Source organism: Aulonocara sp. 'chitande type north' Nkhata Bay, linkage group LG2 (assembly GCF_057382095.1).
Source record: "Aulonocara sp. 'chitande type north' Nkhata Bay isolate Kocher_YH1m ecotype deep benthic linkage group LG2, A_spYH_male_GT1.1, whole genome shotgun sequence".
Lineage (NCBI taxonomy): Eukaryota > Metazoa > Chordata > Actinopteri > Cichliformes > Cichlidae > Aulonocara > Aulonocara sp. 'chitande type north' Nkhata Bay.
This window is the reverse complement of record NC_141345.1, coordinates 21933732-21949706: the sequence shown is the minus strand read 5'-3', so window position 1 is coordinate 21949706 and position 15975 is coordinate 21933732. Positions and strand designations below refer to the sequence as shown.

At 41.4% G+C, this 15975-nt stretch overlaps 1 protein-coding gene across 6 annotated transcripts in view; it reads right to left on the bottom strand.

Annotated features, from left to right (window-relative positions):
* The window catches only part of ankhd1 (ankyrin repeat and KH domain containing 1), a 32936-nt gene that overhangs the window by 8094 nt on the left and 8867 nt on the right, over positions 1–15975 (bottom strand). For 2 of the 6 annotated variants that reach the window (XM_086310227.1, XM_086310235.1), the window contains exons 3-23: positions 7299–7455; positions 6990–7152; positions 6717–6864; positions 6400–6633; positions 5888–5982; positions 5108–5263; positions 4707–4788; positions 4369–4560; positions 4160–4269; positions 3784–3871; positions 3270–3397; positions 3013–3156; positions 2768–2870; positions 2370–2632; positions 1935–2216; positions 1415–1832; positions 1158–1297; positions 943–1054; positions 681–826; positions 454–596; positions 158–371 (exon numbers count right to left, since the gene is read on the bottom strand). In XM_086310227.1, the coding sequence (XP_086166353.1) occupies positions 158–371; positions 454–596; positions 681–826; positions 943–1054; positions 1158–1297; positions 1415–1832; positions 1935–2216; positions 2370–2632; positions 2768–2870; positions 3013–3156; positions 3270–3397; positions 3784–3871; positions 4160–4269; positions 4369–4560; positions 4707–4788; positions 5108–5263; positions 5888–5982; positions 6400–6633; positions 6717–6864; positions 6990–7152; positions 7299–7455 (3518 nt within the window). The remainder of the gene's footprint in view (positions 1–157; positions 372–453; positions 597–680; positions 827–942; positions 1055–1157; positions 1298–1414; positions 1833–1934; positions 2217–2369; positions 2633–2767; positions 2871–3012; positions 3157–3269; positions 3398–3783; positions 3872–4159; positions 4270–4368; positions 4561–4706; positions 4789–5107; positions 5264–5887; positions 5983–6399; positions 6634–6716; positions 6865–6989; positions 7153–7298; positions 7456–15975) is intronic. The other 4 variants (XM_086310243.1, XM_086310268.1, XM_086310252.1 and 1 more) reach the window with 3 other exon arrangements.

Sequence of the window (15975 nt, the reverse complement as noted above, 5' to 3'; positions counted from 1 at the left end):
TAAATAACTTCTCTTATTATTAAGCTAATTCAACCAGCTCTTATTAAGGTGTCCCTGCAGATACTTCACAGTGCACTCGACTCAGAAACCTCCCTGAGATATTTGACTTTCTGAATGTGGCAGCAGAGTCCTGCTATATGTGATCACGAGTCTTCACCTTAGCACGATGCTCTACGTTGGCCTTGCGATCTAGCAGCAGACTGACGACCTCAGCCCGCCCCTGAAAGCAGGCTAGGGTCAGAGCTGTGTTTCTGTTGGTCTCAATCTGGGCATTGATGTCTGAACCCATATCCAGCAACAGCTTCACTGCTGGCACATGACCGTTCATAGCTGCCAGCATCAAAGGAGAGATTCCCAGCTTACTGCCAGTCCTGAAAAGAGTGAAATAGAGTCTTTAGAAAAGAAGCGTAAAACAGAGAAAATGCTACATGTATGGTATCAGTTGTTGCTCACCTGGAGTTAATCTCGGCACCAGCATTGAGGAGTATTTTGATGATGTTGACATAACCCCCAGAGGCAGCCAGGCTGAGAGGCGTGTAGTCTGAGACATTGCGGTGTTCCTTATTGGCTCCCCGCAGCAGCAGCAACTCAACAACCTTACCAACATGGATGATAATGGTGTTAGCGGCAGGAGTATAGGAATGTCATGACTGTGAGAGTAAACTGAAACAGTTTTATACCTCCTGGCGTCCCCCAGAGCAGGCCAGGGAGAGGGGTGTGTCTTTGGTTCTCTCTGATTGAGCCTCAATATCACCCCCTTTGTCCAGGAGTACCTCAACCACGCCTACATGGCCAGCAGTGGCGGCCAGGATCAGCGGCGTAAAGCCTGTAGAGAACAGAAATAATGAGTCCTTTGTTAAATGAAACTATTTTGAATTAAAATTAAACTCTAACCCTCCAGACTGCCATACTATCAGAAGACTAATCATCTTTCTAAGATACCTTTTTTATCCCGGTGCTCAATGTTGGCTCCCCGTGAAATCAGGACAGACACAAGCTCCTCGTGTCCTCCTGCACACGCCAGCGTCAGGGCCGTATCATGATTACTCTCCGTCTGTGAAGAAAACACTCTCTCTTAACAGGGCATATTACTTTTTACATAAATGTATTAACTTGGATTATCACAATATGTATACTGTCATGTCAAACTGGCTTACATGTGCGTCTATGTCAACAGAGGGGTAAAGGGGTAGGACTGAAGGGGGAGAGGCGATGTTTGCGGGCGTCTGTGTGGGCGGCTGGGAAAGGGGTGTGGGTGAAGATGTAGTGTTCAGCATGGGCACGCGGCTGCTCACAGCTGCAAGAAAGAAACAAAAACAAATGTAAGCACCACCTCCAAAAAAAAGGAAAAACAAAACTTTGTAGAGCACAGTCTCGCATCTCACACCCAACAGTTAAACTTCTGAGTACTTGCCTAACATGATGTCGTCCAGTGTGTCTGTGAGCGTCTGTGCAGGTGTAGCTACCAAGAGCCCATCTGGAGCCTGTTGAGGTATCATTCCTGGGCTTAACCCAGCCAGCTGCTGACCCTGCTGCTGCCCCAACATCTGCTGCCCTACTAGTACCCTCTGCAGCTCTGGACTGGTACTTCCTGGGTAGTCTGCAGGGTTGTAGTCTGGCAGAGGTTGGATAGGAACGAAGGCTGCCTGAAGAGGGGGAGGAGGCGGCTGGGGCTGGGTCTGTGGCGAAGGGGGAAGAGGCGGCTGCTGTCGTGACTGCGACCCATCCCTGTGACCCATGATTGTGTCCACCTGAGGAAGCTTGGGGTAATCATCCTCTTCTCCATCTGGTTCTTCCTCTGAGCCCTCTTCATCATCATCATCTTCCTCTTCCTGAAAGAATACAGAGAGCATATTAAGTCTCTCGGATCTGTTAGGACAGTGCTAGGGAACAAACATTATTCAAACAAAGAAAACAAATACAAAAAAATTCACCTCTTCGACGTCATCCTCCGGCTCTTCCTGTTCCCCATCTTTGCTTGTCTCCTCGTCCTTGTCAGAGCCACTGTGTACTTGTGCACCCGGTGTGGTGAGAAGAGGCACTGGAACAGACGATGCACATCCAGGCCCCGGGCCCGGACCCTGGCTCTGTCCAGCCTCCTGCTGCTCTAAGCCCTTTGCCTCCATGTACTCTTTGGTGAACTGTTGCTGTGTTTTCAGCTGCAGCTGACGCTCCACCTTCTGCAGCTCCTTCAAGATTTTCTTTTTCTTCTGAACCTAAGGAAGAGTCACATCCTTGTTTGACTAACTTGTGATATGTTGCTATGCATACGGGGGGGGAGCACTGAAGGGTCAATTAGCTTACAAGTTAAAGGCTACCTAACTTAAGATCAAAATGAGACCAGATCTTAAGTGGATGATGGATTATACCTGCTCCTCTCGGCTCTTCTTCAGCTCCTCAATCTTGTCTTTGGTGAGCGGCTCCCCCTGAATGAGTTCTAGCGACTCTAGCTGGGCTTTCTCAATAGCGCTAATTCTCTGGCCCAGTTCATTCAGCTTTCCCTCCGTCTCCTCCACAATGCACTCTAGGGGCTGGCACAAGTGGAAGGGTGGCAGAGGCTCTGCTTCAGGTCCCCGGCCAACAGAGCTGGGGACACCGGGCTGAAGGGCTGCTTGTCTCTGTTTGGACACGCCTGGATTTGAACAAAACACATCAAAGATGTTGAGATTTAAAAATGGCAAAATAAATATATCTACAGCTCAGTGAAGTGTGCACTTTGTAAGTAGAACCTTTTAAGTATACCGAGCGGGTACCTAGGACAGTTTACCTTTACTAGAGACGGGAGGGGGCGTAGCGATGTTTGATGGGGTTCTGTCTGGCTCCTGAGGGGGCACTACCATGGCGAGAGCTTGGAATGGGACACGAGGAACCTGTTATGACAGAGGATATGTTGTGTTAAAGCAATGGAAAAAAGAAAGAAAACAGCCATGCTTGCAAAAATGTTAGTTAAAAAAGAAAATAAAATTAAAAAAAAGGGGGGGGGGGGGGGGGGTATCATGTTGCTGCATATACCTGAGAGGCATCTTGCGATGGGGGAGTGAGTTGGGAGAGGTCCGGGGCTGGGACAGACAGGATGTTGTTGGGGTAATCCAACAGGTAGGAAACCACATTGGTGTGGCCACCCTTAGCAGCTTCTATCAACATGGTTGAGCCATCCTACAAAGAAAAAACATGGCATGTTTTTCTCTATCAGCATTATCATTAAACACATGCAAATGAGCATAATCGTTATTAAAGCAGCTGGTGTTAATCCAGACTGGGTGCATTACTTTGAGTCTGTGAGTAGGATCCGCCCCATGCGCCAGCAGCAGCTCCACCACAGCCAAATGTCCTCCAGCACAGGCCAGAGAAACCACCGTGTGATCATTATTGGCAGTGGCTCTGTTCACATTAGCACCTAACACAGACAAAGACAAATGTATATATTATAAGAGTAATGATAATGCATATCTACAGCCAGATATTCAATAATGTGGTTCATCATTAACCTGGACACAATAACAATTGCTGGTCTTACACTTTAAGCGTAATGGTGGAAAAAACAATTTTCAGGTGAAATTTTAAACTTCTCATACCTTCATGCAATGAAATAAACTATGATTAATTGAAGTGAATAAATTAAGTGACAGATGTGCAGAAAAAAACAAACAAAACAAAACCCTCCCATATAAACGATCTACTTCCCCTTTCAAGAGAGGCAATTCTCTGACTCTACAGGTTAGATATGCATTTTTCCCCCCTCAAATACCTGTATTTAAATCCAAGAGCTACTCAGTTACGCACCTTTGCTGATAAGAAACTGCACTGTACAGAGATGCCCTGCCCTCGCTGCCTTCATTAAGGGCGTCCGTCCCCCTTCAGACTCATGCTCCTAAAGGAAAAAGATGAAGTGGATTTGTTGAGTTCAACACAGAAGTTAAACAAAATGGCTATAATCTGTATTCATCTTGAAAACTGCTGCTGTAGGTGCAGGTTCTACAAGGTCACGGTCTTGCTTCACACAATAGAAGATGCTCAGTTCAATCAATATACATTTACACACAAAAAACTTTTACACATCTTTTCTTGCCCCGCTGTCACTTGAACCAATGTAAATACTTTTTTTTTTTAAAGCAGGGCAAATCATAAGTGACTAAGAGGATTTAAGAGTACGGCGTACCAAATTGGCTCCAGCCTGCAGTAGCACGTCTGCCACATCAGTGTGTCCGTTCTCACACGCATACGTCAGTGCTGTATCACCAGTTGCCGTCGTGGCATGAACGTTTGCTCCTGAACGAGAAAAAGTTACAGGAGTGTGAGCTCAAGAGTCTAAGACATTTTTGATGTGTCTTTTCTTTCTACCATTGCTGCATCTTCTTCCTTGCCCACCTGCAGCCAGTAGGTACTTCACCAATTCCAGATGGCCTTCTTGTGCAGCTTCCATTAGCGGGGTAGAGCAGCCCAGCTCAATGTCTGCCCCTGCCTTAATGAGGAAGTCAGCCACTTCTAAAAAGCCTCCACAACATGCTAGGGTCAAAGCGGTCTCCTGGGTTTCCTCTGTCTGGGCATTGATGTTAGCACCTAGACGACAGAGCAAGACCAGTTTTGTTATATTCAGCTACTAAAATGGGAAAACATAATGATAACAGACTGTGATCATGTCAAAATTGTTAGTTGTTTTTGTTTTTTTTATGGTGTTTCAGAGATGCAAGAACAAATGCTGCTACCTTGAGCCAGCAGCAGTGCTACCATCTCCTCATGGCCTTCTCTGGCTGCCTCCATCAGGGGAGTGTAGCCCTCATCATTAACCTGGACACAAACAGAAGCATCATCAGATCAGAAAACATAAGGGTGAAAATAACTCGCAGGTTACACGGACACAACCCTGACTTGTGTTTATGTGGATAGAAATTGTCATCCAACTGCATTTAGCCAGTTACATCAATGTTGTCATTTACATTTTAGATAACAGTGAAAAATTAGCCGTTTTCCAATTTTGGAAGCAAACACTTTTGTTTAAAAAGGACCGACACTTTTTGGTTTGGAGCATTTATAGTATATCTTCACAGCAAATGTATCTACAGCTATACAATTTTTTTCCATTTTGTTTTAGTGTATCTTTGCATACCTCCTCCAAGTTGGCTCCTCTCTCTATAAGCAAGGCTGCCAGCTCCACATGTCCTCCACAAGCTGCCAGGGTAAGGGGCGACTCAAAGGAATCAGCTGGCATGTTGACTTGCGCGCCGCTGTCCAACAGCAGCCGTGCCACCTCCACATGGCCATCCTGGGACAGCGAGACACACAGAGAATATAGAGATAAGCACCTGAATAAATACACGTATCAATTTCTAGTCAAGCTACATGAATTTAAACCATCAATTTGAAAAAGTGTTTAAAACGAGAAAGTAGTGACATTTTAGCAGACTGATGAAAGAGGCATCTAAAAACATTGCTGTACATTTCCATCGACAATAGCACAATTAATGTTTACAGAAAACTGCACACCCCTTCCACAATTATTTAGCACGACTGATCTGCAAACAAGATAAAAACCAATTAGCACAGGGGAGATGGTGTAAATTATTAAAATCTTCTTTCAGTCCACTTTTCTCCCACTTAACCATGCGAGTACCCAACCATTAGCAGAACTCTGTTGGGTTTGGACACTGAATAAGACCCGCTGTTATGTTTCTGATGTTATTTTTTTTTTTCAAATTTAATATTAAAGTTTATTTTGTTTGAGCTGTACTGAGACACAAAAGGGAGTCTAAGATATATAAAGCAATTCATTCTTGACCATGCCGATTACTTCAACGTATGTACTGTCTGTTTATAGTTACAAATACAAAGTCATAACAAGTGGTTTGAGGTGTGAAATGTGAAGTGAGGTTTTAGGTCAGATGCTTACCATGCAGGCCTCCATCAGTGCCGTATGCATCTCATCCGTTTTGTGTTCCTGGTCTGCTCCGGCCTCCAAGAGAAAACGCACCATATCCAAGTGACCTGCAGAGGACAAACAAAATCAATGTAATTAATCTTTTACAGGCCTTTGGACAAGGTTATGGGAGTAGCCTGCCACTGGGGGAAAGTAACAAGTTAGATGAGTTCAGAGTCGACTGCAAGTACGCCAATTTTACTGATCTTAAGATGTAGACTTTTTTTAAAAAACATTTCATTAAAATGAAAAATAAAATAACCAGCTGAATTTTAAAGAGTAGCTGACTGTTAGGATAGCTAACAGAACTTATGTAAGAGCTTTATTTTACAACAGTATTAGCCCAAGTCTTTGTAACGAGGGCGCTAAATTGCATAACAACTAAAAAAAAAGTAAAAGGACAATGCGCATTTATTCCTTTCTAAAAATAAACCCTCAACATAAAAACTAACCTAGGGATACAAGTTCCATACTTAAGTACTGACCTTTGTAGCATGCAAGTGTGAGAGCACTCTCCTTGAACTCATTGGAGTGTGTGTTGATGCCAGCGCCATACTCCAATAGTACCCTGGCCACTTCTACGTGGCCAGCACTGGCCGCCTCCATGAGAGGTGTGTGTCCGTTCTCGTTGTGGTCCTCAATGTTAGCACCCTCTTTGAGCAGCACCTTCACCACATCCACGAAGCCACCGGCACATGCATACGTCAAAGCTGTGTTGCCTGAAAGACAAAAGTGAGATTATACCGTGTGTTTTGAAGTCACATTAAATGGTTTATAAATAGAGAAGTTAAAGTAGTCTTACCAGTAGAGGACTGGGCATTGACATCTGCCCCATGGACAAGTAGTAGTTTGACAATGTCCACATAACCTCCACTGGCAGCAGCCATGAGTGGTGTTATATCCCCCTTGATGCCCCTGTCCTCCACATTGGCATGCATAGCCAACAAAACCTAAGAATAGAAAACAGAAGAAGAAAAAAAACGTAAATATATATTCATAGGCTTGTCAAAGGAATACAGCCCCTTAAGTATTTAGCAGGAACTTAATCTGGACACCAATCTAACCTCTTCCATACCTGTGCAAGTTCATAATAGCCAGCCGAGCAGGCGAGACACAGCAAGCTCTCCCCTTCCTCCGTGTGCTCATTGACGCTCCGGCCCTCATCCAGCAATTTGCGCACGGCGTTGACATCCCCATCCGAACACGCCTCTGCTAAACTACGGCTGAAAATAACCAGACTGCTACAATTACTGCCACTGTGGCAGGTGAACACACGCACCCCTCACAACAACACAATTACTTCCAGGCAGCAAAGAGACACACACGCATGCTCATAGGTATTGTTTATGAAGCAGTGAGTTGATGGTGTGAGCGAGATACATACTTGTCTGCTTGGCCGGCATTGAGTGTGTTTTCAGCTCTCATCCGGGTGAGGGCGGCTGCGGCCTCGTCCAGGGCACAACTCACAGATGACGTCAGTCGCCGTAGCACCTCGGGGTCTGCAAAAGCTTTACCATCGGCAGTGGACAGTTTACCGATGCCTGCCGAACACCAAAAGGGCAGAGGTGCATAGGGCAATGCAAACCACAGGGGAGCACAACCACACCAGACCAGATGAAGAAGCAAGTCCAGTCCAGCAAATCCAATCCAGGGTTAGTAGCAGCAAACACAAAGAGGGAAAAAAATCAATAAAGAAAAAAATAAAATAAAAATTTAAAAATGAATAGGGAAAAAAAAAAAAAAAAAAAAAAAAAAAAAAAATCACAGAAAACACAAGCATTTGTTAATGTGGCTTAATATATCTTTTTTCAATAAACCACCTAAGAGTCGCAATTTCTTTATCAAATAGTAAGGTACACAATAAAAGGGGAATATTGGGAGTATCTACTGTGCTGTGCAAAAGTCTCAAGTCAGTCTTCATTTCTTTATGTTGGGCTAGGAAAACGGGAAAAAGGTGCAGCGATTTATTGAGATGTACAAACATAACAAATAGTTTTGTACAAATCTAACGAGTTTTTAAGTCAGTATTTGCCATTTTTTTCCCCAACACAGCCGGAACCCTTAGTCAGGCTTTCCGTAAGTAGTCTTCATTAATAGTTCTTGAAGGACATTCAAATCTCTTCTTTGGAGGAAAACAAATCCTCTGTAAAACAATCAGGTACAAGTACTGGCCAATGTCAAACGGAGCCATTTAGAAAGCCTGGAGACCTACTGCTCAAGATTATTTAAAATTAAAATATATTTTAAAAAAATTTTTTAAAAAAATGACACGACACTTTGGCTCATTGGAAACAAAATAAAAAGAAATGACTTGAGACGTTTGCACAGTACTTCAGTAGTTCAGAACAATAATACCAGTGAAATGAAGCTGTTGTATACACCAAGGCTCAAAGGTTTGGAGTCAAAATTTTGCAGTTTTCCTTAAGTCATTAAATGAACTGCAATGTAACACTGCTGAGAAATTCTGATATTTACTGAATATAATTTTGCCGTAAAGACAAGCTTCTTGAAAATGACTTCAAGTTAAATTAGTTTAATATTAATGTGCACTTCCTGTATGTTACAGTCTAGCGTCCTACAATAGGACTGACAATTAGCATTACTTTGGTGGTGATTTCATTATAACAATACCAGCAAACTGGTGTTTTATTAAAACAAGTAGTTTGGAAATAAAACTTTTCTTGTTCAAATCTCACACTTTCCTAGACACATTTCCTCTGCCTTGACTGACAGATGGACCGATCTCAGAATTGATGTGCTTCAATACTTCAAGGTTAAATAATGAACATGAAAATAAGATCCTTTCTCTTCTTTTCATGCTTATTTAAATATTTTAGCACGTTCAGATTCGTTCCAAACTTTTGATCAGTAGTGTATACGAACCAATGTAGATTCAAGCTGTTAATGTTCGAAGAGAAAACTGTCTCATCCTGTGTGAATTATAGATGGGTAAAAAGCAGTGACCATGAGAGAAAATGATGTGTTAGGAACAGTGGCCAGCAAGCAAGAGAAGAACTGAAGAAAACAATGCAATATGACAGGAAAAAAAAAAAGTCTGTGTGTCTATTTTGTCATGAAAAAGAAGAAAAGTCAATGACCAGAGTGAAAGGCAAGCAGCAGCAAAATGAAAACAACTGCTTTTGCTAATGACCTACAGAGGAAGATCTCTCAAAGGAAAACAATGAACATTCCCAAACCAGCAAACCACTTGTGAGAGGAGTAACAGTGTGCATTTTACAGACGTGTGTAAAAATGAAGGGAAAGAAAAAAAAAAAAAAAGGGAAAAAAATAAATAAAGTTGGCTTTAAACCTTTCGGCCTCAACTTCAACCCATCCATTAACCAGGCACAAGACAGCTTCAGTCCTTAAGGTTGTGTTTTCTCACCACTGACTCGGGCTAAACTTAGCACCGCTCTCAGACAAAGATTTCACAACAGTCTCATATGCACAAGCAAAGAGGTCAAGGAAGTTGATCATTAATGTTTTACTTTATCGTGTTTTTCCTCAGAGAACACAAGCACTTCATTCACTAAACAGGAATAAATAGGTTAGATATCAGCCGTCACCAAATCCCCTCTCCTGTGTATAATCCTCTACATATAACTACTAAACAGAGCAGGAAGTAGTGAATGAGTCAAGAATTTCAGTCACAACATCAATTTAAAAGACCTTCACTGTGTTTACACATAAGCACTTGTTCCTGCTCAGCTCCACCTACAACGCTGCCATGTTTACACGTACAACACCATCTATCTTTTATCGTGTTAAACTAAAATAAAATTTATCAGGACAAGTGTATATACACCAAATGCCTACTGAAAACATAACTGGCACCGACACCAGTCTAACAGGAATCATTCTTGAAGCATTTACGTGCAATGAAATGAACAACTAGATCAAAATGTAAGCTATCCTAACAATACGTCAGACGAAACCATTAGTACCATTTCAGAGAAAATGAGTTGCCTTCTAGGTAAAAACCAACCAATAATACTGCTGGTAAGCGCTGGCTAATAACTTAGTGTAATATTTTGTGGCCATTAATTACATGTGAGCAACCCGCCCTTCCCCTCATTTAAGAGGTCTTAATGTAGAATTAAACTAGCTAGTGAGAGCCAGAGATCTTAAAAATCTCAGAATGGGATGAGCATGAGCTCATCTTAATGTTGTTAAACTAAGCAGACACTCTAGTTTAGACCACTTATTTCTTTGTGTGTTTAGGTACGTAAACTTTAAGTCAACTTACTTCAAATGAACATTTAATTGCATGTCATTCGTTATTTCATGAACTTTCATTTGCAGTACCAGTAAAGTCTCTGGTGTCTGGGTAATGTGGAATAAGAGCAGCCACTAATCTATTAAAACCAGTTTTTCAGTATAATGCTTGAGTGCAAAATCATGGTGGCTCTCGTGTAGGAGGGGGAAAAAAAAGGATCAAGTAACTGCCAAGACATGACAAAGGGGCAGGAACTGAATCTGAGGATGTAACTGTAATAAACTAGGCTTTGTATTTGCAACAGCATCATGAAAGCAAGCTCTTTTGATATAATTTTCCCCACACAGAGCAACAAGGAAACCCCAGACAGAAAATGAAAGGGTTTCAACTCTTAAAAAGTACACAACGGGATAATTGCTAGAAACAATTATGTTTTGATAAACTGGTGATCCCAAAAGTGCTGCTGCAATCCTGAGACTTTCCAACAGGAGCGCTCTGGAAAAAAAAAAGGTCTACACACATTTAGTTCTAAGGAATAATTTAATTTAAAATCTAACTTTATTATAAAAGAATTTGATAAACAGTTTTAAATGATTCTTATGTGATATGTGTATCATGTATAATATTTATTGCAACCTTTTGTCCACTAGACAACTTTCACCATTCACCAACTGACTTTTCCCCCTCTACAATGGATTTAAAAAAAAAAAAAAAAAAAATTGGTGCATTCCTACGTGGTCACTTCACTTTCATTTGCTAAGCTCAACCACTGCCACCACTCATGAAATAGTAGATGTGCAAGTCAATTTTTGATAAAAAATACTGACACTTAGGACTAGGGCTGTTCGATATAACAATATATATCGGATGACGATATAAAAACGTCTATCGTTTCATTTTACGCTATGGTTTGTTTCGTGGTGTCGCAAAATAAACTGTTTACGGCAATATATTTTCATCGTTTTGATGGTCACTGTAGTGGCTATATTAAGTTCTCTCTTTCTCTTGTATTTAATATAACCACACTAAGGACGGACAAGGGCCTGTTTTTATGGGTCGTCATTAGTAACGACGGTAAAACCATCGCATGTCCGCTTGTTTATTTTCCCCATAAACCTTTCACAATAAAGCTCAAGATCCTGTTGACACTTTTCAAAATAAATGGAATCACGTGAAAAAGTATTGACAGATGAAAAGCCAAAACAAACCTTAGACTCAAACGTTAGAACAGGCTTTTCCCTGCAGCACGCCGTGTAATAAATACAAAGAAAACGGGGGCCGTTACAACCTATGTCTAAAAATGTGTAGTTTCATGCATCGGTTAAAACACTCGACTCCAGGTACATGACGCCCAGCTGGAAACACTTCACCTACCAGAGATTCACAGAATTTACAGAAAATATAATATTTGTGATTTATATCGTTATCGGACGATAGAGGTTTTATATCGGGATATGAGATTTTGGTCATATCGCACAGCCCTACTTAGGACTTGCATAATTCACAATACATGTAGTTCCAATATTCATGGTCTGTGTTTGATGGCACAGTGTGGGGTGGAGAAGATTTTTGAGGATTATGCAGTTTTGCAGACAAAGACAACTGGAGAGCCAACATTCCTGTTATACTTCAAAGTCTGCCGCCTGGGGCGCATGCGCAGTCGTTGCATTGTAATGTAAATTCAACAAGTTGCCGTAATCACAAAAACCTCAGGTAGGCACATAGACGTTTAGATAGACCCTCATGCAACTTACTCATGCCAAAGTTTATGACACTGGGACCTGGGTGGACCCCAGAGTATCAAAATAAAAGTATAATTTCTGCTTTAATCTATGTAGATCCAGAGTTCCATAACAACCTGGTCTTTTTAACAATCATCATCCGTCATTTTGTAGGAATGGGACAGTCACAGATGTTGATATATTCTATACATGTATACTGCATGTGAAAAGAGACTGAGAATCCTGGCTGCCAACACAGCCAAGCAAAAACGCGCCATTCCAATATTGCCAGTTTTTGTTGTCTCAACTGTCTGCAAATCTCAAAACTGTCTGAAAAATTGTGGCTTATTGAACAGTTTCGAATGCTTAAGTTGCCAATATTAACTGACAACATTGCCCCAAACCCTCTCCCAGTAACCCTCTGTGCCACAACTGAAAACTAGAAAAACTAAACACAACTAAACTGTTCTGCACAGACACACAGCACCAGAGTACCCTCCACACTGCTGAAACATTCTACATTCCCTTTATTTATTTACACTTGCCAGAAAGCACAGGAAGCTGCTGTAGTATTCTCCTGAACAACAGGTGTCACCACCAGAACAGCACCAATGTAGGAGGAGAAGAGGTCAAAGCCAAAAGCAAAGACTTTTTTTTTTTGGGGGGGAGAATCTTGGCAGAGTCTGTCAACCGACAGAGATACAACATGCCAAGCTACAAAAATTGAGGGGTGCACGACCAGCTGACCTGATACAAAAACAGTGGCAGACACCAGAGGATATGACATCATTTTTCAATGACACCCCCATGCAACAGGGATAAGCATAAAGTGGTATACATCTGGGCAGTCTGCTAGAATAAAAATTTGCCCCTTTAGTGATGCTGGCTAAAGGGCAGAAATAGCACTGTGTAGACTGTGATGGTTAACAGTTTCTTGTAATCCTAATCAAGTTTTTAAATGATATGTTAAATCACTTATGTAGATGCTACAATGACTAAACATCGTTACTAAATCATCACCTCCTCAAGTTAAAAATTGAAAATAAACAAAAGAAATAAAATCAGCTTTTGTGGGCTAATCTAGAAGTTTTGAAAGTTTTAGGAAAATGGCAAAAAAATAAAAAATAAAATAAAAATTTGGACTTGTGTCCAAATCCACTTAGCAGTCAAAGATCACATTAATCCCACAGCATATTAGCTATTATCCCAATACCTGGTGCGTGCGTTAGAGCAGGGCGATATGGCCAAAAATATTTATCACGATATATATTTGAAAATTTGCGATAACGATATAACTGACGATATAATTGATACGAGACAAAATACAACTCCACAACATTACTAGCGCAAAAAGACAACCTATCATTTATTTTCACTTAAACAAGAAGCTGGTTTTTATGTACATTAAAGCTTTATAAAAATGTAACAGTGCAAATGCAAATTCCTTGCTGAAAGTTTAACCAAAAGGCATTTCCAGTAGAAATGGGCTGACATATCCTGAGCATAACCATGTATAATATCCACTGAAGTTAAAAAGAGGTGCTTTGCAACATTAAACTGCAGTGTGCAGTACGTATTTTTCGGACCATAAGGTGCACGGGATTATAAGGCACATTAAGCGAAACAAAGCAGTCAGATAAATCAAACTTTATTAAACTCATTCTTCTTGCTTCCTCCACTTCTGTACCATTGATTCATTAATGTTGAATTCTCTGGCAGCTGCTCTATTCCCATGTTGTTGCAGTATATTAATGACTAACCTCGTATTGTGGATGGATTATCTCAGTTGTTCTCCTGACTGAAGATTGGTCCTTTTACAGCATCCTGCCATGCGATTGCATTTGTCTCTAACCATGAGGAACCTTAACGTTAACTTTTATAAGTGGAAAAGTGTTAGTGTTTGTCCTCCAGCTTCACTGTTTATGTTATGCTAACATAGCTGTGTCGCTAGCGATCACGTAGCACATAATTATATACCAGCTAGCCCAACTTCAGTAACCCTACAAACGTCACTGCTGTTTAGTTTCCTGTCTTCATTTATGTTGGAAGTGATAGCAGAGCTGTACGTTTGATTTTTTTCAGAAATCTCTCAGTCAGAACATGCAATATCATGCTTAGGTAACTAGCGAAACTAGCGAGCTAACTTCCGCTAGCTTCCTGCTAGCTTCTAACTCCGTTAAATGTAATACATTTTGTTTTCATGGATGCCTGGAAGTTAAACTTCATAGTTACACCTGGTAAAGCAGCAATGCTGATCGTTTTATTAAAGATGAAAGAATTTAGACAGTTTTTAACTCTTAGTGATGCTGCAGTGTTCGTTTGACCTGAAGAATACGGAGTTTAGGACCCAGATTACTCCCAGATTTAAGGGCATCTTAGTCCGACGGCCGCTTGCATGTTCTGCAAAAAATGTGCTTTGTCGTGTATCTGACGGACAAACACCAAACCAGTTCCACATCACTGAAGTTGCACCATTTTTACAAACCAATTCTGGTTCATCTGTTTCACTCAACAATCGGCCATGTGCGTATGAAAACAAAGGCACTGCGCATGCGCGTTTTACTCATATTCTATCGCGATATTTCATTTTCCTATCGTAGCCTAACATTATACCGGTATTACCGTGAACGGTATAATATGGCCCAGCCCTAGCGTGCGTGCATGCACGCATAGACGCAACCCTCTAGACCTGTGGCTACTAACTGTGATAGGCAGAACCTACCTCTGATTTTAGACCAAGTGTGCACTCAGCAAGGTAATTCATAATGTGCCTGAGCACATTTTACCCCTTGATTCCAGTTCATTTGTCTAGTGTGCCTGCTGTGTAGTGGGCTGACTCAAGGTATACATGTAGTAACCAAGCCCAAACTTGGAGCACCAACACCCTCCTCAACAACAGCTGCCTCCATGTAAAATCAGTTCTATTAAATCTAAAAGTTCTATAAGAGAACAGCAGTCCAAAAGAAAATGCCCCACTTTAGCCCTGAAATACATTCCTTAGTTGCCATCTTTGTGCTTTGCAGCAGTGTTTCTTTTAGGCTGTGTGCATAAAAGAAGAAATGCAAGAGGTGGGAACTGAAATGCTGAGAAAAAGTGAAGTGTACTTGGGACCCAGATTGTTAAACACTGTGTGAGGGCAGGCCTGTAGGGGGGTTGACAATCTTGTCCTGGCACAGTACAAGAAAACCACAACTGATGTAAGTAAACCCTGTTTAATCTAGCCTGACTCATAACTAGCAACTCCTATTTAAACTCTGGACCCAACTACAGTGATGACTTTACAGAGGCTGTGGCTTCATGCGGTTAAAGGTACTTCTGACACAGACATTTCCACATTAAGGGGCCACAAGGCCATCTTCTTAAAGGAAAAGGCTGAGCTGGTAGCATGAATCACTGTCACCACACACATTCAGAGGCCACAATTTCTACTGCACATCATGTTTGTTACTTTTACACCAAGCTTTGTTCAAGTTTTCAACATACAGTGTGTTACCTTGACTCTCTGAAGGATACAGGAACAATTTTTCCTACCCATATAAGACAGCCCAAGTTACATTTTTGCAGCAGTACTGATGGTTATCAAAGCCAAGCACAGCCAGTGCATGCAAGCGTGCATGACTGCTGAATGCTTATTAGAGCACTTCAATCAAGGCTTGAGCATCCGTTTTCCTCATTGGATCCAGCTTATGCTATACTGAATTCACATCAAATTCAAAATAAAGGTATCCATCATTATTTCGTCATATGTAACAGATAGGCCTTAGTCTAACAATGCGCCTCATTCAGTTTAATACACTGTAAAATTACAGTCAATAGATTTGCATCTTTAAAAAAACAAAAAACAAAACAAAATAAGAGACAACAAATAAAGCAGCTCATTATCTTGCTGCTTAAACAGAAGTCAGCCTAAGCACTTCAAACTTGGGCATCGCTGTAAACAAACTCAAGGTAACCTTCACACATTGCAGCCCGTCCCATGTTCCAAATGGTTTTCCACATAATCCACATTTTTTGCATAGCCTTTCCAGAGAACTCCGGATGTGACATAACTACAACGCCACAGGATGAACTGATCTTGATCCCATCCTGAGTCAAACAACTGGATCAGGTATCTGTGTCAGCAG